Raw genomic sequence first — 24,367 nt, 5'->3', positions numbered from 1 at the left:
GAATGGGTGACATATTTTGGGTCGAGACCCTTCTTCAGACTGGTTGGTTATAAGGGAAACGAGAGACACGGAAGCTCAGAGACGTGGAGAGATAAAGCACAATGAATGAAAGAAATGAAAAAAGTAGTGCGATGATAAAGGAAACGGGCCACGTTAGCTGTTTGTAGAGTGAAATGAGAAGCTACTGTGACTTGGGTGGGGGAGGGATTGAGAGAGAGGGAATGCCGGGGCTACCTGAAGTGAGAGAAACCAATATACCACGGGGCTGTAAGCTGCCCAAGCGAAATATGAGATGCTGTTCCTCCAATTTGCGTTTAGCCTCACTCTGACAATGGAGGAGACCGTGGACAGAAAGGTCTGTGTGGGAATGGGAAGGAGAATTAAAGTGTCCAGCAACCGGGAGATCAGGTTGGTTCATGCGGGCTGAGCGAAGGTGTTCAGCGAAACGATCGCCCAGTCTGCGTTGGTTTCGCCGAGGTACAAGAGTCCACATCTTGAACAACGGATACAATCGATGAGGTTGGAGGAGGTGCAAGTGAACCTCTGTCTAACCTGAAAGGACTGTCCCTGGACAGAATCGGGGAAGTATAGGGACAGGTGTTGCATCTCCTGCAGTTGCAGGGGAAGGTACCTGGGGAAGGGATAGTTTGGGTGGGAAGGGACGAGTTAACCAGGGAGTTGCGGAGGAACGGTCTCGGCGGAAAGGGGGGATATGGGAAGATGTGGCTGGTGGTGGGGTCCCGTTGGAGGTGGCGAAAACTTTGGAGGATGATGTGTTGTATGCGACGGCTGATGGGGTGGAAGGCAAGGACAAGGGGGACAGACTCTGTCTCTGTTGTGACTGGGGGAGGGGGAGCAAGGGCGGAGCTGCGGGGTACCGAGGAGACACGAGTGAGGGCCTCGTCTATGATGGAGAGGGGAACCCCTGTTCCTAAAGACTGAGGACATCTCGGACGTCCTGGAATGGAACACCTCATCTTGGGCGCAGATGCGGCCTAGACGGAGGAATTTGGAGCAGGGATAGAGTCTCTGCAGGAGGCAGTGCGGGAAGAAGTGTTGTCGAGATAGTTGTGGGAGTCAGTGAGTCCCATTTTGTTGCTGGCGAGGGTTGGTGGTGGGAGATGGAGTAAATTACACACTGAGGGTCTCGGGGCAGGATAGAGGGAGGGACAGGGATAGGACGGGACACGGGGAAAGACCGGGATCTCAGGGGTTCACGGTCTGGAGACCTGGGGAAGCTTCAGTATGACAAAGGTTAAGATGGCTGCACAGCACTTTGGACATTCATTGACCTAGAGCACAAGGTGCTTGATGTCACCCTTAGTTTACTTTAGTATGGTTTAGAGATACAGCGCGCAAACAGCCCTTCGGCCCACCGTGTCCGCGCCGACCAGTGATCCCCGCATATTATCTACACACACTAGGGACAATTTACATTTATACATTCTAAGCCAATTAACCTGCAAACCTCTACGTCTTTGGAGTGTGGGAGGAGACCGACGATCTCGGAGAAACCCATGCTTAGGTGACGGGGAGAACGTACAAACTCCGTACAGACAAGGACCCATAGTTAAGATCCAGCCGGGCTCAATGGCGCTGCAAGGCAGTAGCTCTACCAGCCGCCCACAGCTGGTTATATCCTAGAGCACAGGGTTCTTGATAGTCATCATGCTTACTGAAATTGAATACAAATAAAGAATCGAATAGCATGTCGTTTAATTTTCATTAGTGTTACTGTAATCGTATCCGTGTTTGCGAGATCCGTGTTTGCGAGAAGGGTATTATGATCGATGATAAGAAGTTAGAGAGGGCGCACAATCAGTGCGGCACGGTGGCGCAACGGTAGAGTTGCTGCCTTAGAACGAATGCAGCGCCAGAGACCCGGGTTCCATCCCGACTACGGGCGCCGTCTGTACGGAGTTTGTACGTTCTCCCCGTGACCTGCGTGGGTTTTCTCCGAGATCTTCGGTTTCCTCCCACGCTCCAAAGACGTGCAGGTTTTGTAGGTTAATTGGCTTGGTAAATGTAAAAATTGTCCCTGGTGGGTATAGGATAGTGTTAATATGCGGGGATCGCTGGGCGGCGCGGGCCGAAAGGGCCTGTTTCCGCGCTGTATCTCTAAACTAAACTAAACTAAAAAAAGGCATGGGTCAAAAGCTGTATAAAAGCTGACAGTTGTGAGTGGAGTTTGGGAACTGTATGTTAATTGGGACTGTGCAGCTCTCCAGGTGCACAGGTGAATAAAGTGTGTGGAAAATGGATGCAAGTTGTTGGAGTCCAGTTGGCAGGTCACCACAGGCTGGGAGGATGGAGGCATTAGCACAAGGAGACGTGCGGGCCAAGGATTCCTCCACACACGAGGGTGGTTGGGGCCTGGAACGTGCTGTCAGGGGTGGTGGTGTAGGCCGATACGGCAATGCCATTTAAAAGGCTTTAAAAGAGGACGATTATTGAACTTTATTACCTTCCATCACAGTGAAGAATGTAGAGTCCGCTGTGGTGGATGTTTATGTTAAACTTTATTTTATGTGGCTGTTTGTTGTCTTGTTGCTTTTCACTTAGCATGGCTGTATGGTAACTCAAGGGTGAGTGTGACCTGGGGGGTGGGGTGAGTGTGAGCTGGGGGGCTGTGGTGGGGGTGAGTGTGAGCTGGTGGGTGAGTGTGAGCTGGAGGGGTGAGTGTGGGCTGGGAGGGTGAGTGTGAGTTTGGGGGTGAGTGTGAGCTGGATGGGTGAATGTGAGCTGGATGGGTGAGAGTGAGCTGGGGGGGTGAGTGTGAGCTGGTGGGTGAGTGTGAGCTGGAGGGGTGAGTGTGAGCTGGGGGTGAGTGTGAGCTGGGGGGGCTGTGGTGGGGGTGAGTGTGAGCTGGGGGGTGAGCTGGGGGGCTGTGGTGGGGGTGAGTGTGAGCTGGTGGGTGAGTGTGAGCTGGTGGGGTGAGCCCGGCACAGATGGCGGGCAACCCCGGGGGAGGGGAGGCCGTTCCACGCACCACACGGAGACGCTCTGCGGGGAGGGGGGAGCGAGGGCCCTCGGTCTTCACCATCCTGAGGAAGGTGAGTGTCCGAGCTCCCACTGCCCCCCTCACCTGGCTACCCCCCCTCCGACTCCCTACCCTCCCCCCCGACGACCGTCTCCTCCCCCCCCGACCCCATCTCCCCATCTCCCCCCCCCCCCCCGGACCCCCCTCCTCCCACGACCCCCTCCACCCCCCCGACTCTCCCCCATCTCCCCCCCCCTCCCCCATCTCCCCCCCCCTCCCCATCCCTCCCCCCCCCCCTCCCCCCACCCCCCCCCGACTCTTCCCCATCCTCCCCCCTCCCCCATTCCCCCTCCCCATCTCCCCCTCTCCCCGACCCCCCTCCACCCTCGACCCCTCCCTCCCTCCCGACCCCTCCCCTCGACTCCTCCCCCAACCCCGACCCCCCGACCCCTCCCCAACCCAACCTCCTCCCCTCACCGCCCCCCCTCACCCCACTGTCTACCCCTCACAGTCCTAACCTCCCTCACCGTCCAACCCCCCTCCCCTCGACCCAGCCTCTCCCCTCACTGTTCTCCTCACCCCCACTCACCGCTGTCTATCCCTCACCATCCTAACCTCTGCCCCGACCCCAATCTTCCTCGCCCCCTGACCTAAGCTCTGCCCCTTCCCATCCACATCCTTCCCCTCTCCTCCCTCTCTCCCCCGTGTTGCCCACCCCCGGCTATCTCTCCCCTCTCTCTCCCGCGTTGCCCCCCCCCCCCTCTCCCTCTCACTCTCTCCCCCCGCAGGTGTGGCCCATGGCGCTGCAGGTGTGGTTCGTCTTCACTGTCACCATCGTGTCTTCCCAGCCGTCACGGTGGACGCCGTCTCCACGGTGGCCCGCGGCGGGATCTGGGGTACGTGTGCGGGGGAGGGGAGAGGGGGGAGAGGGGGGGGGGAGATAGGTGAGAGGGGAGGGTGGAGAGACGAGAGGGAGATGGGGAGAGAGGTGGTCTGGCAGCCTGGGAGGGGAGGGCAAGGTTGGGGGTGGATGAGGTGGGGATGAGGGGGCATTGGGGAGGGAGGGGTGGAGATGGGGGACGAGGGGGCATTGTGGAGGAGGGGTGGATGAGGTGGGGGACGAGGGGGGCCATTGTGGAGGGGGGGTGGAGATGGGGGATGGAGTGAGGATTTGGAGGGCAGCACGGTGGCACAGCGGGAGACCCGGGTTCGATCCCGACTACGGGTGCCGTCTGTACGGAGTTTGTACGTTCTCCCCCGTGACCCGCGTGGGTTTTTCTCCGAGATCTTCGGTTTCCTCCCGTACTCCAAAGGACGTGCAGGTTTGGAGGTTAATTGGCTTGGTAAATGTAAAATAAAATTGTCCCTAGTTGGGTGTAGGATGGTGTTAATGTGCGGGGATCGCTGGTCGGCGCGGACCCGGTGGGGCCGAAAGGGCCTGTTTCCGCGCTGCTTCTCTAAACTAAACTAAATTAGGGAGGGAGGGTGTGGAGAGGAGAGGTTGTAGTCGGGGGAGGGGGCAGTGTCAGGTTGGTGGGGTTTGGGGAGGGGGTTTTAGGCTGGACGGGGTGGGGGGGGGATGGGAGCAGGGGTGGAGGGGTGTGGGCGGGATCCCTGTCAGCAGAGCTCAAGGCTCTGGATCCCCCCCATCGTGGGTCACCCGCCCCCCCCCCACCCCTCCGCCCTCGTTGTCGCCCGCGGTTTCCTGACACTAAACCCCCTCTCCGTGTGTCAAGGGGTGTACTTCATCCCCATCTCCTGCTTCCTGATGTTCAACGTCTTCGACTGGGATCGGCCGCAGCCTGACAGCCCTCTGCATGTGGGTGAGTGAGTCCGCAGTGTGATGCTGGGGGGAGGGAGGGAAGGAAGGAGGGAGGGAAGGAGGGAGGGAGGAGGGAGCGAGGGAACGAGAGTGGGAGGGAGCGAGGGAGGGAGAGCGGGGTTAGGGTGAGTCCGCAGTGTGATGTTGGGGGGAGGGAGGGAGCGAGGGAGGGTGTGGTTAGGGTGAGTCCGCAGTGTGATTCTCATGGCGAGGGGGAGGGAGAGTGAGGGAGGGGGGGGAGTGGGGTTCAGGTGAGTGAGTCCGCAGTGTGATGCTGGAGGCGGGAGGGGAGGGAGGGAGCGAGAGTGGAGGGAGCAAGGGAGAGTGGGGTTAGGGTGAGTCCGCAGTGTGATTCTCATGGAGGGCGAGTGAGGGAGGGAGGGAGGGAGGGAGGGAGGGAGGGAGAGTGGGATTCAGGCCAGTGAGTCCACAGTGTGATAATAGAGGGAGGGGGGAGGGAGAGTGAGGGAGGGAGGGAGGTTCAGGCGAGTGAGTCCGCCAAGTGATGTTGGGGGCGGGAGGGGGAGGGACGGAGAGTAAGGAAGGGAGGGAGGGAGTGGGGTTCGGGCGAGTGAGTTTGCAGTGTGCCAATCTTCGTGGAGGGGGATAGAGGAGGGGGGTGAAGTGAGGCAGGGTGGTAGGGGTTGAGGGGAGGAGGGTGTGAGGGAGGGGAGAGAGGGCTGAGAGAGAGGGGCTGAGGGAGAGATGGGCTGAGGGAGGGGAGAAGGGAGAGGAGTGTCAAGAGTGTTTTATCGTCATGTGTCAAGGGGCCACAGTTTAAGAATAACGGGTAGGCCATTTAGAAACGGAAACTTTTTCCAGTCAGAGAGTTGTGAATCTGTGGAATTCTCTGCCTCAGAAGGCAGTGGAGGCCAATTCTCTGAATGCATTCAAGAGAGAGCTGGATAGAGCTCTTAAGGATAGCGGAGTCAGGGGGTATGGGGAGAAGGCAGGGAACGGGGTACTGATTGAGAATGATCAGCCATGATCACATTGAATGGTGGTGCGTACAGCCACGCACCCCTGAGCCGCGCGGTCTGTGGCAGGGGACGGCCGCGGGCGGCTCTTGGCTGAGCCCGATGTGCTGGTGGGCGTGAGCCTGCTTCCTCGCCAGAGGATGTGGTGGGGCAGTAGTGGGGCTGCCCAACAAGCCACAACTTCTACACCACATCCCAACAACAGGCCCATTCACACCAGCAGCCACCAGCAGCAGGAATCATCACAACATGTCCTTGGCCAGGGTCAGTGTGGCTGACCGTGTGGGGGGGGGGGGGGAGAGGGGGGAGAGAGGGGGGGAAGGGGAGGAGAGAGGGGGACACAGAGAGGCAGAGACAGAGACACAGAGAGAGAGAGAGAGAGAGAGAGAGAGAGAGAGAGAGAGAGAGGAGAGAGAGAGAGAGGAGAGAGATGAGAGAGAGGAGAGAGAGAGAGAGAGAGAGAGAGAGAGAGAGAGAGAGAGAGGAGAAACACAGTGAGAGAGACAGAGAGAGAGACACAGAGAGAGACAGAGACACACACAGAGAGAGAGAGACAGCGAGAGAGAGACAGAGAGAGAGACACAGAGAGAGAGAGAGAGAGAGAGAGAGAGAGAGAGAGAGGAGAGAGAGAGAGAGAGAGAGAGAGAGAGAGAGAGAGAGAGAGAGAGAGAGAGAGAGAGACGGACGCGCGCACACACACACACACACACACACACACACACACACACACACACACACACACACACACACACACAGAGACAGAGAGACATAAGTTCCTTGTTTGCAGCGACAGGAACAATCCTGGGATCTTTAAAACTTTCATCTTGCTGGCATGAGGAGTCCTTCAACATATTTTGGCAGAGTCTTCGAGAACAATATGTACTCAAGCAGCCAGGGAAGAGGCTGTTTTAGATCTTGAGTAATGAGTCAAAATGAATTGGTAATCAACGTCCAGTAAATAATTAGCAAGGGATCATCTCGGGAAAAGTGACCACAATAAGCATTTTGTCTGCAATTCAATCGTGACACAGATTGGTCAGAAAATATAATCTTTATGAAGTGTAACCAGTTTGAGGAATTATTTGGCTGAGTTTGATAGTGTTGTCATATTCTAAAATATTCCCGATTCCAGGAATGAGTGGTTGACACATGCTGAGCGTTCAACACCACTGGGCCTGTAATCGCTGGAGTTTAGAAGGTTGAAGGGGGACCTCATTGAAACTTACAGAATAATGAAAGGCATAGTGTGGATGTGGAGAGGATGTTTCCACTGGTGGGAGAGTCCGGGACCAGAGGTCACGGCCTCAGAATTAAAGGGCACTCGTTTAGGTGAGGAGGAACTTCTTTAGTCAGAGGGTGGTTAATCTGTGGAACTCACTGCCACAGGGGGCTGTGGAGGTTCAAGTCAGTGGATGTTTTTAAGACGGAGATTTGACAAACCCTTGATTAGAACGGGTGTCGAGGGTTGTGGGGAGAAGGCAGGAAAAGGGGACTTTGGAGGCAGAGATCGGCCGCGATTGAATGGCGGAGTGGACTCGATGGGCCGAATGGCCTAATTCTACTCCGATAACTTGTGAACTTGTGAAAAATTGCCAATGCATAATAGTCGTAGAGTGACACAGCATGGAAACAGGCCCTTCGGACCAACCTGCCCACGTCGAACAACCCCATCGACACTAGTCCCACCTGCCCACGTTTATTCCATATCCCTCCAAACCTGTCCTATCCAAGTGCCTGTCTAAATGTCTCTTAAACGTGTCCCAGTCCCAGCCTCAACTACCTCCTCCAGCAGCTCGTTCCATACACCCACCACCCTTTGTGTAAAAATGTTACCCCTCAGGTTCCAATTAAATCTTTCCCCCTCACCTTAAACCTATGACCTCTGGTTCTCGATTCCCCGACTCTGGGCAAATAATGGCAGATTTTGAAATACTTTGATGTTCTGCAGCATATGTTGCAAGGGGAATAACAAGGAGGAGTGTGTGCTCCTCGGAGGCAGTGGAAGGGGAAATTATAGTGAGAACAAAGGACTGGGCAATGCATGAATGTACGAGGCGCAGTAAATGCTTTATGCACGGCGGCACATCGGTAGAGTTGAGGCCTCACAGCGCCGGAGACCCGGGTTTGATCCTGACTACGGGTGCTGTCAGTACTAGTTTTGTACGTTCTCCTTGGGACTGCGTGGGTTTTCTCCAGGTGCTCCAGCTTCCTCCCACACTCCAAAGTCATCCAGGTTTGTAGGTTAACTGGCTTGGTATAATAGTAAATTGTCCCTAAAGTGTCGGATGGTGCTAGAATACGGGATGAACACTGGTCAGCGTGGGCTCGGGACCGTTTCCGTGCCGTATCTCTAAAGTCAAGTCAAGTTTATTTGTCACATACACATACAAGATGTGCAGTGAAATGAAAGGTCACCCACAGTCCAGCAATAGAGCAATAAAAATAAGCAATTTCACACACAATCACAGCCAACACAAAACAAACAAAAAAGAAACATCCATCACAGTGAGTCTCCTCCAGTCACCTCCTCACTGTGATGGAAGGCCAGAGTGCCTTTTCTCTTCCCCTGCCGTCTTCTCCCGCGGTCAGGCTGTTGAAGTTGCCACGTTTCAGGCCGCGCCGGACGGTGAAAGGTCCGCAGCGGGCCGACCCCAAGCCCCGCGATTCGGAAGCTAAACTAAAGTAAACTTGATGGAGGAGCAGCCAGTAGAATGAAGATGGGTCAGTCTGAAGAAGGGTCTCGACCCGAATCGTCACCCATTCCTTCCCTCCAGAGATGCTGCCTGTCCCGCTGAGTTACTCCAGCTTTTTGTGTCTATCTTCGGTATAAACCAGCATCTGCAGTTCCTTCCCGCGCAGACTGAAGATGGCTTGGTCTGAGCAAGGACACCCAAATTGGACTGGCCCCTGGACCTGGACCAAGAGACCAGAATGTTGGAGCCTGGGTTGCATCACAGGCTCCAAGGTTGCGGCAGAGATAGCGGGGCTTCAGTGAGGAGCTTCCAGAGTTCACACATCCAGGACCAGTCACAACAGTCCAGCAGGGAGAAAGTACACCGTTAGCTTCTCCTTAGAGGAAGGAATGTAGGGGGGAGGGTAGAAATAGGTCATTTCAGGAAGGGTGGAGTGACATTAGGGTGAGTTGAGACCAGTTAGCTTGACATTCTTCTACTTTTCCAACTGAGCTTAAAGGGGTCAACAGAAGGCACAGACTGCTGGAGTAACTCAGCAGGTCAGGCAGCTTCTCACAAGATGCACAGGCAATGTTTCAGGTCGGGAACCTTCTTCAGATTGATTATGGGGGGGGGGTGAGGAGAAGGGGAAGGGGAAGAAAGCTGGAAGAGAAGGGGGAACAGGACAAAGCCTAGCTGGCAATAGGCTGACACACGTGAGGAGGGTTATTTGATCGGCAAATGGTTGAGCAAAGGCCAGAGATGAAAAGGCAGAATGTTGGAGACAAAAGAGTTGCAAATTGTGAAGCTGGAGGAGGGAATGTAGGAGGTGGGGAGAAATAGATGCAGGTTCAGCTGGGGCACGGCGGGGGGGTGGCGGATAAAGGGGGTTATATTGGGGAGAAGGGAGAGGGGGAGGGTAAAGTAGTTACCTAAAATTAGAGAATTCAATGTCAATATTGGGTCGTAACTAGGGTTGCCAACTGTCCCGTATTAGCCGGGACATCCCGTATTTTGGGCTAAATTGGTTTGTCCCGTACGGGACCGCCGTGTCCCGTATTGGGCCCGGGGGGCGCTGTAGGACTCTTCCCACACCCCAAAATAGTGTGGGCTTGTTGGTTAATTGGCCCTCTGTATCTAAACTAAAACTAATTGAACTAGAATGCCTCAGATAGACACAAAGAGCTGGAGTATCTCAGCGAGTCACGCAGCATCTCTGGAAACATTCTTCAGACGCTTAATGCCTTTTGCTTCAATAACTGGAAATGCTGGAATCCACCACTGTGGGCAAGGGAACAAAGCATTAAGAGAGTTAGAGCACAAGTGAGTCAGTGAGAGCACAACTGTGGAAGAACTGTGATGGGGGGGAGTGGGAACGTGGTAAGTATTAGATCAGCTAAAGGTTTCAGGGTGGAATGCTGGAGTAAACAGCTCATTTCCAGGTTGGCACAGGGGCGGCCGCTGAGACCGCAGCGATGTGGAGTATGTGCTGACTGCTCCGCTGAGACTCTCTCCAAGTTTGCTGATGACACAAAGGCAATGCTAAGGAGGGCTATCGGTCAAAGTCAAGGGGACAGCAGAGCAACCTGGATAGGTTTGAGAGAGCTGGCAAGAAGGCAGAGGCTGAGGGAGTATTATGTGGGTTAAACCCGAGGTCAAGAGAACAGGAAGGCAGCACAATTTCAAACTTGAGAATGCTGCGTTTGGTGCCTGCAAGAAACTGTGCCACACGGCAGAACATAAACACGTTAGGAAGGCAGATGGATTGCTGCCCTTAGTTATGGGAGACGGGGAAAATGGAAAGGCCGTGGGAGCGCGCACACACACACAGACGCACACACATGGACACAGACGCGCGCACACACACACACACACACCACAGACCCACACACTCACAGACCCACCCACACACACACACACACACACACACACACACACAGACAGACGCACACACACACAGACCACCGTCCCACATACTCACAGACCCACACACACACAGACAGACACACATACACACAGACAGACACACACACAGACACACACACAGACACACACACGGACACACACACACACACACACACACACACACACACACACACACAGCGCCCGAGGTCAGAATCGAACCCGGGTCTCTGAAGACAGAGGAGAAGCAGAGAGATAGAAAGAGAGAGATAGAAAGAAAGAGAATGCTGTATTCCTTCACAAGATGCAAAGCAAAGTCAGATTGCCGAGGCCACCGTTAGAGCAATGGTTTGGGGGCGTTTGTGTGCATGAAAACCTTGGCTTGAGTCAGGCAGCAGCAAGATTTTATTACCCATCGGATGGCCTGTGTGAACCCTGCCGTAGTGGGAATGTCCGGCCTGGCAGCACAGTAGGCCATTGAAATACTTCACCGTGGCCATGTGCCAAACCAACCAAAACCTCAGAAACACTCCCTGACTAAAAAAACATCCCACACTACTAAATACTCCCAACAACACCAACAACGTTTAGAAACAACGTATTTAGCTCCCTCCCACATTGTGGTTCCTGTCCGGTACCACCCTTCCCACAGTGTGGCACTTCCTCAGCACACTCCTACTACAGTGCAGTGCTCCCTCAACATCATCTCACCCACTGAGCTCCCTCAACACTGCCCCTCCCACAGTGTGCAGCTCCCTCAACACTGCCCTTCCCACAGGGCAGTGCTGGCAGGGTCCCTCCATGCAGGATTCTGCCCCTCTCCATCGGGGACCTGGGGCGGAGGGCACCACATCGAGGAGTCGCCTGCAACCCGTGTGTCTCGTGGTTCACAGACTCGCCAGCCGCCTGCCACCTCTGCGGGCTGGAAGAGTCTGTGTTCCACGTGTACATGGAGTGTGTGAGTCTGTGTTCCACGTGTACATGGAGTGTGTGAGTCTGTGATCCACGTGTACATGGAGTGTGTGAGGTTGCAGCCCCTGTTCAAATATCTAAAGGGGCTGCTCCTTGCCTTCTGGCTGCACTTCACACCCACCATCCTCATCTTCGTACCCCCTGTGCGTAGGGGAGAGGGTAGGGCCGAGGATGTCCTGGTTGGGTTGTTCCTGGGCCTGGCCAAGCTGGCCATCCGCGAGTCACGGCGCCGGGCGGAAGAGGGCTCTGCCCGAGCCGGCTGCCTGCCCCTTTTCCGGGGTTACGTCCGCCCCCGGGTGGGTTTAGAGAGAGACAGTGCGCTGTCCACGGGCACCCTGGGGGATTTCATGGACCGCTGGGCACCGCGGGGGGTGGAATGTATCCGAAACAAGGATGGGGATAAGGCTGTTTAAGAGTGTATTTGGTATTGAAAAATATTTGTTTGGCCTGTATTATGGTGGTGGGTTTTGATTTGATTTGTTTCATACTGTACATATTATTGTAAATAATTGAATAAATCATTTTTGGTTAAAAAAACAGCATGGTGCTCCCTCACTGCCCCTCCCCCCACACCGCTGTGCTCCCTCACTGCCCCTCCCACAGCGCTGTGCTCCCTCCCCCCGCCCCTCCCACAGCACGGTGCTCCCTCACTGCCCCTCCCCTCCCACAGCGCAGTGCTCCCTCACTGCCCCTCCCCCCACAGCGTGGTGCTCCCTCACTGCCCCTCCCACAGCGTGGTGCTCCCTCACTGCCCCTCCCACACCGCGGTGCTCCCTCACTGCCCCTCCCCTCCCACAGCGCAGTGCTCCCTCACTGCCCCTCCCCCCACAGCGTAGTGCTCCCTCACTGCCACTCCCACAGCATGGTGCTCCCTCACTGCCCCTCCCACAGCGCTGTGCTCCCTCACTGCCCCTCCCACAGCATGGTGCTCCCTCCCCCCGCCCCTCCCACAGCGCGGTGCTCCCTCACCCCCCCTCCCACAGCGTGGTGCTCCCTCACCCCCCCTCCCACAGCATGGTGCTCCCTCACTGCCCCTCCCACAGCGCTGTGCTCCCCCCCCCCCGCCCCTCCCACAGCGCTGTGCTCCCTCACTGCCCCTCCCACAGCATGGTGCTCCCTCACTGCCCCTCCCACAGCATGGTGCTCCCACACTGCCCCTCCCACAGCATGGTGCTCCCTCACTGCCCCTCCCACAGCGTGGCGCTCCCTCACTGCCCCTCCCACAGCACGGTGCTCCCCCCACTCCCCGCCCCTCCCCTCCCACAGTGCGGCGCTCCCTCTGCACCTCCCCATCTAAGATATACAAAAATAGTGATAATGATAAAGGAAACAGGTCGTTGTTACTTTTTGTGCGTATCTTTCATTGATTTGTTCTGTAACTCTCTACATCTGGTCCTGGGTGATTACTGCGCAAACACCTCACAAGTGGTTACCACGCGCAGGTCTACATCACCGTCTACATCTCTCGTTTGCCTTTCCTGTGGCTTTCAGTCTGAAGGAGGGTCTCGACACAAAATGGCACCCGTTCCTTCTCTCCAGAGATGCTGCCCGTCCCGCTGAGTTACTCCAGCGTTTTGTGGCTACCAAGAAAAGGGGTTGTTTGTGTGGCCCAGGGACAGAGTGCAGACCAGTGCAGAGTTAACAAAAACCTTTGGCGTGGCAGATCATGATGTGGAGGTGGAAATAGGGTGACGTCAGGAAGTAGCAAAAGAGCAGGTGCTGTGGGAGAAGGTATTTATTGGTACTTACAAGTAATAATGCTTGTAATACTGAGTGTGTCGGCACGCCAATGGGGTAATGCAGTGATTTATGAGAGAATTTAACCTGCGTGTATATAATCTAATAAACAGGGAGATTAATTCAAGGAATGCATTTTATTAAATCCACTGAGGACCTAACCAGGCAAAAAAACTGCTTTGTATCTTATTTTGTGCGGTGAGAAGGAATTGGTTGACAATCTTGTTGTCAAGATTAACCATAACATGAAAAACATATAAGATTATTAAGGGATTGGACACGTGTCAGGAAGGCGGGAACATGTTCCCAATGTTGGGGGAGTCCAGAACCAGGGGCCACAGTTGTAAATCTGTGGAATTCTCTGCCTCAGAAGGCAGTGGAGGCCAATTCTCTGGATGCTTTCAAGAGAGAGCTAGATAGAGCTCTTAAAGATAGCAGAGCCAGGGGGTATGGGGAGAAAGCAGGAACGGGGTACTGATTGAGAATGATCAGCCATGATCACATTGAATGGTGGTGCTGGCTCGAAGGGCCGAGTGGCCTACTCCTGCACCTATTGTCTATTTATATTGGGTTTTAAATTGTTGTCGTTCAATACAAATCTTGTTGCGTTTAGTTTTGTTTATTGTCACGTGTACCGAGGTGATTACAATCAAGCCGTCCACAATGTACAGATACAGGATAAAGGGTATAACATTTAGAGCAAGGTAAAGTTCAGTACAGTCCGATTAAAGATATTGTGAAGGTCTCCAATGAGGTAGATGGAAGGTCTTGCTCGCTCTCTGGTTGTGGTAGGATGATTCAGTTGCCTGATAACAGCTGAGAAGAAACTGTCCCTGAATCTGGAGGTGTGAGTTTTCAAACTTCTGTTCCTCTTGCCCGATGGGAGAGGGGAGAAGAGGGAGTGACCGGGGTGAGACTGGTCCTTGATAATGCTGGTGGCCTTGCCGAGGCAGCGTGAAGTGTAAATCGAGCAGAAGAAAATGACATAAGGGCGGGAGGAGAATGGGGGTGGTTGATTGGAAAGTATTGCCACTGCCTTAGCTTGCAATAAATATTTTTACAAGTTGCAAAAAAACAATCCTGTCCAAAAGGAAAAGTGATTCATCTATGACTGAGGGAGAAATTGAAGTTGAAGACTTTCAACATTGCTAGAAACAGCAGTGGGAATAGGAGCGTTTTCCAATTTGGCAAAGAAGGACCAAAATACTGACGAAGAAAGGCACAACAGATTACCAGTGCAGATTAGAGGGAAACATAAAAATAAATTGCAACAGCTTTACGTACATGCATTAAAAGGACAAGACTGCCACCTTACTGTCAGGGAAGTTATAAAGGGAAATATGGAAATGTAGAGGAATGAAACAGTTACTTTACATTAGCCTCACTAAAGAATTCGCACAAAACCTGCCAGATAAACTAGAGAATCGAGGGTCTGGTGGGGAACTAGAGGAACCAAGTATTAGCCAAAAGTGGTGCTGGAAAAGTTGGTGAGCCTAAAGTGGATCGATTCCAGGGACTTCTTCCACTCTTCTGTAGATTGTGGATTTTGTTTTCTTATGGGTTGGAGGGGAGCAGATGTGACTCCACTGTTCAAGAAATGTGAGAGAAAACGAGGAACCACCCAGCTCTTAGCGTGATGTCAGTGGCGGGAATAGTGCTAGATTCTACAATGAAGGACCTCGTATCTAAGAAAGGATTTACTGGAACCAATGTGCAGGAAGGAACTGCAGATGCTGGTTTAAACCGAAGATAGACACCATATGTTGAAAGACTGGAGCGACTAGGCTTGTATACACTGGAATTTAGGATGAGAGGAGATCTTATCGAAACGTATAAGATTATTAAGGGGTTGGACACGTTAGAGGCAGGAAACATGTTCCCAATGTTGGGGGAGTCCAGAACAAGGGGCCACAGTTTAAGAATAAGGGGTAGGCCATTTAGAACTGAGATGAGAAAAAACTTTTTCAGTCAGAGAGTTGTGAATCTGTGGAATTCTCTGCCTCAGAAGGCAGTGGAGGCTAATTCTCTGAATGCATACAAGAGAGAGCTAGATAGAGCTCTTAAGGATAGCGGAGTCAGGGGGTATGGGGAGAAGGCAGGAACGGGGTACTGATTGAGAATGATCAGCCATGATCACATTGAATGGCGGTGCTGGCTCGAAGGGCCGAATGGCCTCCTCCTGCGTCTATTGTGTAAAATGCTGGAGTAACTTAGCGGAACAGGCAGCATCTCTGGAGAGAAGGAACGGGTGATGTTTCGGGTCGAGACCCTTCTTCAGACTGATCACTGTGTTACTCCAGCATTTTGTGTCTATTTACTGGAACCAAGCCAAGTCAAGTCAAGTTTATTTGTCACATACATATACAAGATGTGAAGTGAAATTAAAGTGGCAACGCCTGCGGATTGTGCTAAACTACAAAACAGAATAGAGAGGAAAAAAAAATTAATACAAAAAATAAATTAATACAGTAAATTAAATTAGTCCCTGGTGATTTGAGAGTTAACAGTCCTGATGGCCTGTGGGAAGAAACTCCGTCTCATCCTCTCTGTTTTCACAGTGTGACAGCGGAGGCGTTTGCCTGACCGTAGCAGCTGGAACTGTCCGTTGCTGGGGTGGTAGGGGTCCCCCATAATGTTGCTGGCTCTGGATCTGCACCTCCTGATGTGTAGGTCCTGCAGGGGGGCGAGTGTAGTTCCCATAGTGCGTTCAGCCGAACTCACTACTCTCCGCAGAGTCTTCCTGTCCTGGGCAGAGCTGTTCCCAAACCAGATTGTGATGTTGCTGGACAAGATGCTCTCTACAGCCCCAGAGTAGAACCAACATGGATTTATGAAGGGAAAGTCATGTTTGACTGAGCTGCGGGAATTCGAGTCGTGGTGGAGTCATACAGTGCGGAAACAGGCCCTCCAGGCCACACTGGTCAACATGTCCTAACTATACTAGTCCTACCTGCTTGCGTTTGGTCCATATACCTCTAAACCGGTCCTATCGCTTCTTAAACGTTGCGATAGTCCCTGCCTCAACTACCTCCTCCAGCAGCTTGTTCTATACACCCACCACCCTTTATGTGAAAAAGTGAGAGACAGTGGACGCATTGGCTGAGTTTTTTTTAATTTGGAAAATAGCCAATGTGGCTTGCATGTTCAAAAAGCATGACAGACCACGGGGAATTATAGGCTGGTTCGTTTTACAGTTTATGTGACAAAGATGCAAGGGTCAACAATCAAAGAGTAAAACCAAATACAATCAAACCAAGTCAATAGGTTTTATGAAAGGAAAGTCATGTTTAGTTTTAGAGATACAGCGTGGAAATAGCCCCTTCGGCCCACCGGGTCCACACCGACCAGCGATCCCTGCAAATTAACACCATCCTACATACACTAGGGACAATTTTTACATTTACCAAGCCAATTTACCTACATACCTGTACGTCTTTGGAGTGTGGGAGGAAACCGAAGATCTCGGAGAAAACCCAAGCGGTCGCGGGGAGAACGTGCAAACTCCGTACAGACAGCACCCGTAGTCGGGATTGAACCCGGGTCTCTGGCAATGCAAGCACTGTAAGGCAGCAACTCTACCACAGTGCCACCATGTTGCCCTATGTTTGACCAGTTTATTCCAATTCTTTGAGGATGTAACAAGTAGAGTTGATAGAGTATATAGTAGTGTATTTAGATTTCCAAAAGGCATTTGACAAGGTGCCATGTTGGAAGCAGTTGCATAAATGGTGGCGCAGTGGTGCAATAGAGTTACAGCACCAATGACCCAGGTTTGATCCTGACTACAGGTGCTGTCTGTTTGGAGTTTGTACGTTCACTCTGTGACCAATGTGGGTTTTCTCCGGGTGCTCCGGTTTCCTTCCACATTCCAAAGACTTACAGGTTTGTAGGTTGGTTGTCGTCTGTAAATTGCCCCTAGAGTGTAGGATAGAACTAGTATACAGGTGATCGCTGGTTTGCATGGACTTGGTGGGCCGAAGGACTGTTTCCATGCTGTATCTCTAAACTAAACTACACCTTAATACCATTGTAATTGCCATCATGGGGTCTCATAAGGTTAGTGCACGTTGACTAGGAGATAATGTACTGACCTCTGCTCAGTTCACTTAAACCTACATGATCTCCCGGTTGCTAAATACTTTAACTCCCCCTCCCATTCACATACTGACCTTTCTGTCCTGGGCCACCTCCATTTTCAGTGTGAGGCCCAACGCAAATTGGAGGAACAGCATCTCATATTTCACTTCGGCAGCTAACAACCCAGCAGTATATTGACTTCTCTAACTTCAAGTACCCTTGCTTTCCCTCTCTCTCCATCCCTCCCCCATCCTAGTTTCTGACCAGTCTGACTGTCCTCCTGATTACATTTTATCTCTGTATGCTTCGTTGTCACCTTCCCCTAGCTAACAAAGATCTATTCTACATTTTCTTTGATCTTCGTGCCCCTTTGTCTCGTTTTCACATCTTACTTTTCCATATCTCTGTGTCTCCCTCTGCCCTGACTCAGTCTGAAGAAGGGTCTCGACCCGAAACATCATCCAGCACCTTCTATCCAGAGATACTGCCTGTCCCGCTGAGTTACTCCAGCATTTTGTCTATCTATAATGTTACCGACATGGATTGAGAATTGGTTATTAGTTCAGTTTAGTTTATTGTCACGTGTACTGAGTTACAGTGAAAAGCTTTTGTTGCTTGCTAACCAGTCAGCAGAAAGACAATACATGATTACAATCGAGCCGTTTACAGTGTATAGATACATGATAAGGGAATAACATTCAGTGCAAGGTAAAGCCAGCAAAGTCAGATCAAGGAAAATCCGAGGGTCATCATAGAGGTAGATAGTAGTTCTGCACTGCTCTCTGGTTGTGGTAGGATGGTTCAGTTGCCTGATAACAGCTGGGAAGAAACTGTCCCTGAATCTGGAGGTGTGCATTTTCACACTTCTATACCTTTTGCCTGATGGGAGAGAGGAGCAGAGGGAGTGGCCGGGGTGTGACTTGTCCTTGATGATGCTGCTGGCCTTGCCGAGGCAGCGTGGGGTATAACTGGAGTCAATAGAAGGGAGGTTGGTTTGTGTGATGGTCTGGGCTGCGTCCACAATTCGCTGCAATTTCTTGCGGCCTTGGATGAAGCTGTTCCCAAATGAAACTGTGGTGCATCCTGATAAAATGCTTTCTGTGTAGAAGTCGGTGAGAGTTGTAGGGGACATACTGAACTTCCTGAGCCTTCTGAGGAAGTAAAGTCGTGGGTGTGCTGAGAGCAAAGAGTGGGAATAAACAAATCCCTCTCCAGTGGCAGACTGACTAGTGTGGTCGCGCAGGGATTGGTGCCTGGGCAACCATGGGCATTCATGATACCAAAATAAAAATAATAATGCCAAGAATACACAGCAGGTCAGACACCGTCTGTGGAAAGGAAAGTGGGGTTACCTTTTTAGGTCGAATACCCTTCAACAGCACTGGGAGAGAGAGAATGTTAGCTTTAGATTGCTGAGCTGGGGGAGGGCGAATAGGATCATGGGAAGGGGATGGACCTCTCGGGCAGTGGGGTAGGGTTGTGAGATCGCCAGGCGGGAGAACTCCATTAGGCTGTCCGCGGGGGAGGGGGGGTGTCCCTCACACTGTGGGGGTTGGGTGTGTCCGTCGAGCTGCTGTTGTGGGGGTGGGAGGGGGTGGGTCTCACATGCTGGGGGAGGGGGGGTTTGACTCGTGGCCCGACTGACTTTGACGCTTGGACCTCTGCTTCTCTGCATCTGTCCGCAGCCCCGGAAGGGTAGCAAGTGGCTGGTGGCCTTGGTGATCGCACGAGTGGTCTTCATCCCGCTCTTCATGCTGTGCAACATCCACCCTCGCCAGCTGCCCGTCGTCTTCGTCCACGACGCCTGGTACATCTGCTTCATGGTCCTCTTCGCCTTCACCAACGGCTACCTGGCCAGTCTCTGCATGTGCTACGGACCGCAGTGAGTGCCCGGCCGGAGAGGGGGGGTCTGGGGTGTGAGGGGAGTGGGGAGGAGGATGAGGGACACAGGGTAAGTGGCGGAGGAGGGGAGTTCGAGGAGATGAGTTGGGCATCTACCCCCGAGTCTGCCAGCCCCCCTTTGCCTCTGCCCAACTGCCCGGATCTCACTAAATAAACACACAAATTCTGGAGTAACTCAGCGGGACAGGCAGCATCTCTGGAGAGAAGGAATGGGATGCTCCTGTCCCGCTGAGTTACTCCAGCATTGTGTGTCTATCTTCGATTTAAACCAGCATCTGCAGTTCATTCCTACACATTTTGCTCTGATCCTCCAGTTCTCTCCCACACCCCTCCCAGTGCCCTGTCCCTCACCCCACCCTCTCCTCTCTCCAAACTGCTTCTACCCCCATCTCCAGGTACAGAGGTGACCGTCCTGGTCATGTGTTATATTTCCAGGAGACCAAACTGGTATAGTTCCGGGACCCAACGGGTTGCATCTCAAGCTTGAAGGTGGCTGCAGGAACAGCAGTTGCTTTAGTGACGAGCTTTCAGAATTCCCCAGAACTTGGGCAGGGAGGGAGGGCATGGCAAGATGGGGAGCTGTTTACCTGAGAGCTAGCCTGATATTAGAACATAGCACAGCACAGAAACGAGCCCTTCACCATATCTGTGCCGACCATGATGCCAATTTAATCCCATCTGCCTGCACGTGGTCCATATCTATCCATTGCCTTGGAAAAGAAAGACACAAAGTGCTGGAGTAACTCAGCGGGTCAGGCAGCATCTCTGGAGAAAATGGGTGGGTGACATTTTGGATCGAGACCCTTCTTTAGAATCTGTTCATTCCCTTCCTGATCATTGTCTTATCTAAAAGCATCTCAAGTACTGCTTTCACCACCATCCCTGACACCACGATCCAGGCATGCACCACTCTGTGTAAAAAAAAATTGTCCTCCTTCAAACTTTCCCCCCTCTGACCTTAAAGCCATACCCTCTAGTCTTTGACAGTTCCACCCTGGGGGAAACAAACTCTGACTATCCATCCTATCTGTGCCTCTCATACACCTTTCATATACCTTTAACGGGTCTCCCTCAACATTTGACACTCCAGAGAAAACAATGCTTATAGCTACTTCTCTCCAAACCCATTCAACATCCTGGTGAATCCCTTCTGCGCCCTCTCCAAAGCTCCCCGTCCTTCCTGTAACGGGGCGACTAAAACTCGACACAATTCCTCCAAAAATGACCTTGCCTGCACTCCATCTGCCATTTCTCCACCCATTTCTGGATCTATATCCCGTTGTACACTTTGACAGTCTGCAACTCCAGCAGTCTTGGTGACGTATGAGGACTTGCTAATCAGATCACCTACATTTACATCCGAATCATTTAAGTAAGTCACAAACAAACGAGGTCCCAGCACAGATTCGTGCAGAACCCCATTGGCCAGAGATGTCCAGCCTGCATAACATCCTTCCAGCTCTATCCTCTCTTCCGTGACCAAGCCAGCTTTCATAATTCTTCCTGGGCTTCTCTGGATCGGTGCCGGGAGGATGTTTCTCCTAGCTGGGAGTCTCACTCCACTGGTTCTTATCAGGGGTCAGCCCTTCAGGTGAGAGAGGGTGAATATTAGGAATTCTTTATCCGAGGCTTGTGGCACTCAGGTGGATAGACAGGTGGATTTGTGGATATAAAGGGATTGGAGGGAGATGTGTCTATTAGAGTGGTGCAGAGGTAAAAGATGAGCCAGGATTTTATTGAATGGTGGAGCAGGCGCCTGGGGCTGAATGGTCTTCTCCTCTGAAGAAGGGTCTCGACCCGAAACGTCACCTATTTCTTTTCTCCAGAAATGCTGCCTGGTCCGTTGAGTTACTTCAGCACTTTGTGTCTATTTCCCTCCTCCTGCTCCTGCTGATGCCAAGCCTGAGGTTACGCACAATGAGGAAGGGGTAGGATTTGGGTGGGAGGGGACTTGTTATCGAGATGCAACCTGTTGCCGGGCGTGTAGGCTTGTCAGGAGGTGGGATGGTAACGATGTTAGAAACATAGAAAAGAGGTGCAGGAGTAGGCCATTCGGCCCCTTTGAGCCAGCGCTGCCATTCAATATGATCATGGCTGATCATCCAAAATCAGTAGCCCATTCCTGCTTTTTCCCCATATCCCCTGATTCCCTTAGCCCTAAGTGCTAAATCTACCTCTGTCTTGAATACATCTTTGAATGTTTGGGGTCATTGCCAGTTGTCTTATCAGGGATGGGGAGGTGGAGGCTGGTTGTTGGACGTGTAGTCTGTTGTTGTTGGAGGGGAGCGACTTGACTGATTGTAGGGGGGGGGAGGGTCTATCACCTGGGGGTGGGCTGTTGCCGGGGGACACTGTTGCCGGGGAGGATAGGGGCCCTGTCGCCGGGGGGAACGGCTGTTGCCGGGGGGACACTGTTGCCGGGGAGGACAGGGGCCTGTTGTTGGGGCGGGGGAACGGGGCCTTGTCGTCAGGGGGGAAGGGGCCCTGTCGCCGGGGGGACACTGTTGCCGGGGAGGACATGGGCCCTGTTGCCGGGGAGACAGGCAACTGTTGTCGGGGGGACGGGGCCCTGTCGCCGGGGGGACATGGGCCCTGTTGCCGGGGAGACACTGTTGTTGGGGGGACGGGGCTCCGTTGCCGGGGAGGCGGGGGCCTGTCGCCGGGGGGACACTGTTGCCGGGGAGGGCATGGGCCCTGTCACGGGGGGGACGGAGCCCTGTTGCCAGGGGGACACTGTTGCCAGGGGGATGGGGCCCTGTCGCCGGGGGGACGGGGCCCTGTTGCCGGGGGGACGGGGCCCTGTTGCCGGGGGGACACTGTTGCCGGGGGGATGGGGCCCTATCGCCGGGGGGGACAGGGCCCTGTCACCGGGGCGGGGGGGATAGTGACCTGTTGCCGGGGGGAACGGGGGCCTGGCCATGGGGGCAGTTCTGTTTGTCAGGGTGGGGTGCTTCTGTTGGGGTGGGACTTCGGGGATTTTGACTGACATTTAACTGCTGTGTTGACAGGAACGTGTCGGCAAAGGAGGCAGAGATGGCTGGAGCCATCATGTCGTTCTTCCTGTCCCTGGGGCTGGCAACCGGAGCCTGTCTCGGCTTTTTGGTCCGTTCACTAGTCTGATTCCAGCCGGGGGAAACGAGCAAGCCTCCTCCACTCAACCCCTCCGTTCAACCCGTCCCTTCCTCCCACACCCCTCCCTCGACCCCTCCTCTCTGCTCGCCATCCAGTTTGTGCCCTTCCTACGCCACTGGCTTGGTCCGTGTGAAAGCTGTCCTGAACCCTTACACAACAGGCAACGAGAGTGTGAGAATGGGGAGGGGTGAAAGGGCCTTGGTGAATGAAGAATGGGATGAGAGCAGCTCTCCCAACATATCCACTCCCACAGCTCCCCCTCCCCCTGCCCTCCCCACAAATCCCAGCTGGAGAGGTATGCTACACACTAACAAGAGACTTGAGTGCCTCCCGAACCAGACTATAATGTTGTTTAATTGATCTTCTGCTAGTCCAGGCCCAGGAAGTGGTACGGGTATTCCACGGAACTCGGCAGTATTAATGGCCATGGTCTCGCAAAGACCAGGATCCAGGTTGTCTATGTGGCCATCAGACGACAATCTCAGCAATAACTCTTTTTAATAGTGTATATTTTTTATGCGTGGTGTTTATATGCTTATAAAAGCATGCTGTCTAATCTTAATAACTTGTCACGCTCTGATACCTTCTACCTCCCCCTGCACCCTTGGCAATGTTAAATTCAACGAGCGACAAACTTCATTACCACCTTGGTGTTAACAGATCACAGGAGTCACCGTACTGTGGTGTTTAAAATTCACATAAAGAGCAATCTCTTTAGTCGCAAGGCTGGCATATGCGACACTCTCTCTTCAAATATATCAAGAATAAAAGAGAGGCAAGAGTGGACATTGGACCGATTGAAAATGATGCTCCACCTTCAACCATTCTGAAGGGTCCCAACCCAAAATGTCAGATATCTGTGTTCCCCCGAGATGCTGCCTCTCCTGCCAAGTTACTCCAAATGATGCTGGAGAAGTATTAATAGGGAAAAAAGAAATGCCAGATGAATACTTTTTTTGCATTAGTCATCACAGCAACTTGTCTGAAATTCAAGAGAGTCAGGGGTCAGAAGTTAGTGGGGTTGCTATCATTAAGGAGAAGGTGCTTGGGAAGCTGAAAGGATGGTGGAGAAGTCACCTGGGCCGGATGGACTATGTACCTCCAAAGACGTACAAGTATGTAGGTTAATTGGCTGGGTAAATGTAAAAATTGTCCCTAGTGGGTGTAGGATAGTGTTAATGTACGGGGATCACTGGGCGGCACGGACTTGGAGGGCCGAAAAGGCCTGTTTCCGGCTGTATATATATGATACCCCAGAGTTCTGAAAGGGGTGGCTTTAGAGATTGTGGAGGCATTAGAGGTCATGTAACTTATGAAGTTATGAACTCGAGGGGGGACAACACTGGACCTTATATTGGGAAATTAGCTTGACCAGGGCAAATTTCCACTCTGAACTAGGGTTGCCAACTTTCTCTCTCCCAAACAAGGGACAAAAGGTGACGTCACCGCCCCGCGCCCCACGTGACCTCACCCAGCCAGCGGACACGTGCTCCCGTTCCAATGGCAGCTGCCTGGGCCGGGTTGCTATGCAACCTCCATTAGGCAGCGCCCGGGCCTCCAGCAGCCCCAGGGCCCACAGTGTCCTGGCCTGCAGCGCCCCCCGGGCCTACTACGGGATAAGGGCGGTCCCATACGGCACAAACCAATTTAGCCCAATATAGGGGATGTCACGGCTAATACGGGACAGTTGGCAACCCTACTCTGAACTAAACTAATAGAGAGACCCCAGAGGACATGGCAAGGGATGGGGAGGAAGGGGTGGGGGATTTTGAGCAAGTGAACAACTTTCACTGCAAGGGATCGCTCCCAAGTGAACAACTTTCCACAACAACAGGTAATACAGAATGCAGCGGAGCAGGCCATTCAGCCCATTATACTGGCTCCACCATCCAACACCTCTTCTGCCTCCATCAACTCTATCACCTAAATACCTAAACGTTGGTCCTCAGAACGTCATATTGCACACTTACCAGGAACTGAGCAACTTGTCAAGACGGGGAAGAGAAAATTAAATCAAAAAGTAGAAATTTCACAAAAGCCACATCAGTAAAGGTCCAATGAGGAGTTTAAATAAAGGTGGAAATGTTGGCAGTACCGACGAACATCAGTGGGAAGAGAAACAGCTGATGCTTCAACAGAATGAGGTGGAGTGGGGTGTGTCAGTATGAATCAGAGTCACGCACTAATGAGTCCT

The 24,367-nt window shown here is 52.8% G+C and overlaps 1 protein-coding gene across 1 annotated transcript in view; it reads left to right on the top strand.

The window, feature by feature from the left end:
- Positions 1 to 22,745, top strand: part of LOC144593836 (equilibrative nucleoside transporter 1-like) — a 67,768-nt gene extending 45,023 nt beyond the window's left edge. The window contains 7 exon segments of the mRNA XM_078399953.1: positions 2,563 to 2,569; positions 3,769 to 3,814; positions 3,817 to 3,876; positions 4,717 to 4,769; positions 4,771 to 4,803; positions 18,825 to 19,021; positions 22,050 to 22,745. Coding sequence (XP_078256079.1) covers positions 2,563 to 2,569; positions 3,769 to 3,814; positions 3,817 to 3,876; positions 4,717 to 4,769; positions 4,771 to 4,803; positions 18,825 to 19,021; positions 22,050 to 22,161 — 508 coding nt within the window. The 3' untranslated portion in view covers positions 22,162 to 22,745.
- Positions 22,746 to 24,367: the final 1,622 nt, after the last annotated feature.

The sequence above is a fragment of the Rhinoraja longicauda genome, chromosome 5 (genome assembly GCF_053455715.1).
Source record: "Rhinoraja longicauda isolate Sanriku21f chromosome 5, sRhiLon1.1, whole genome shotgun sequence".
In the NCBI taxonomy this organism is placed as follows: domain Eukaryota; kingdom Metazoa; phylum Chordata; class Chondrichthyes; order Rajiformes; family Arhynchobatidae; genus Rhinoraja; species Rhinoraja longicauda.
Note: the sequence above shows the minus strand (reverse complement) of the source record. Positions and strands in the feature narration are given on the sequence as shown.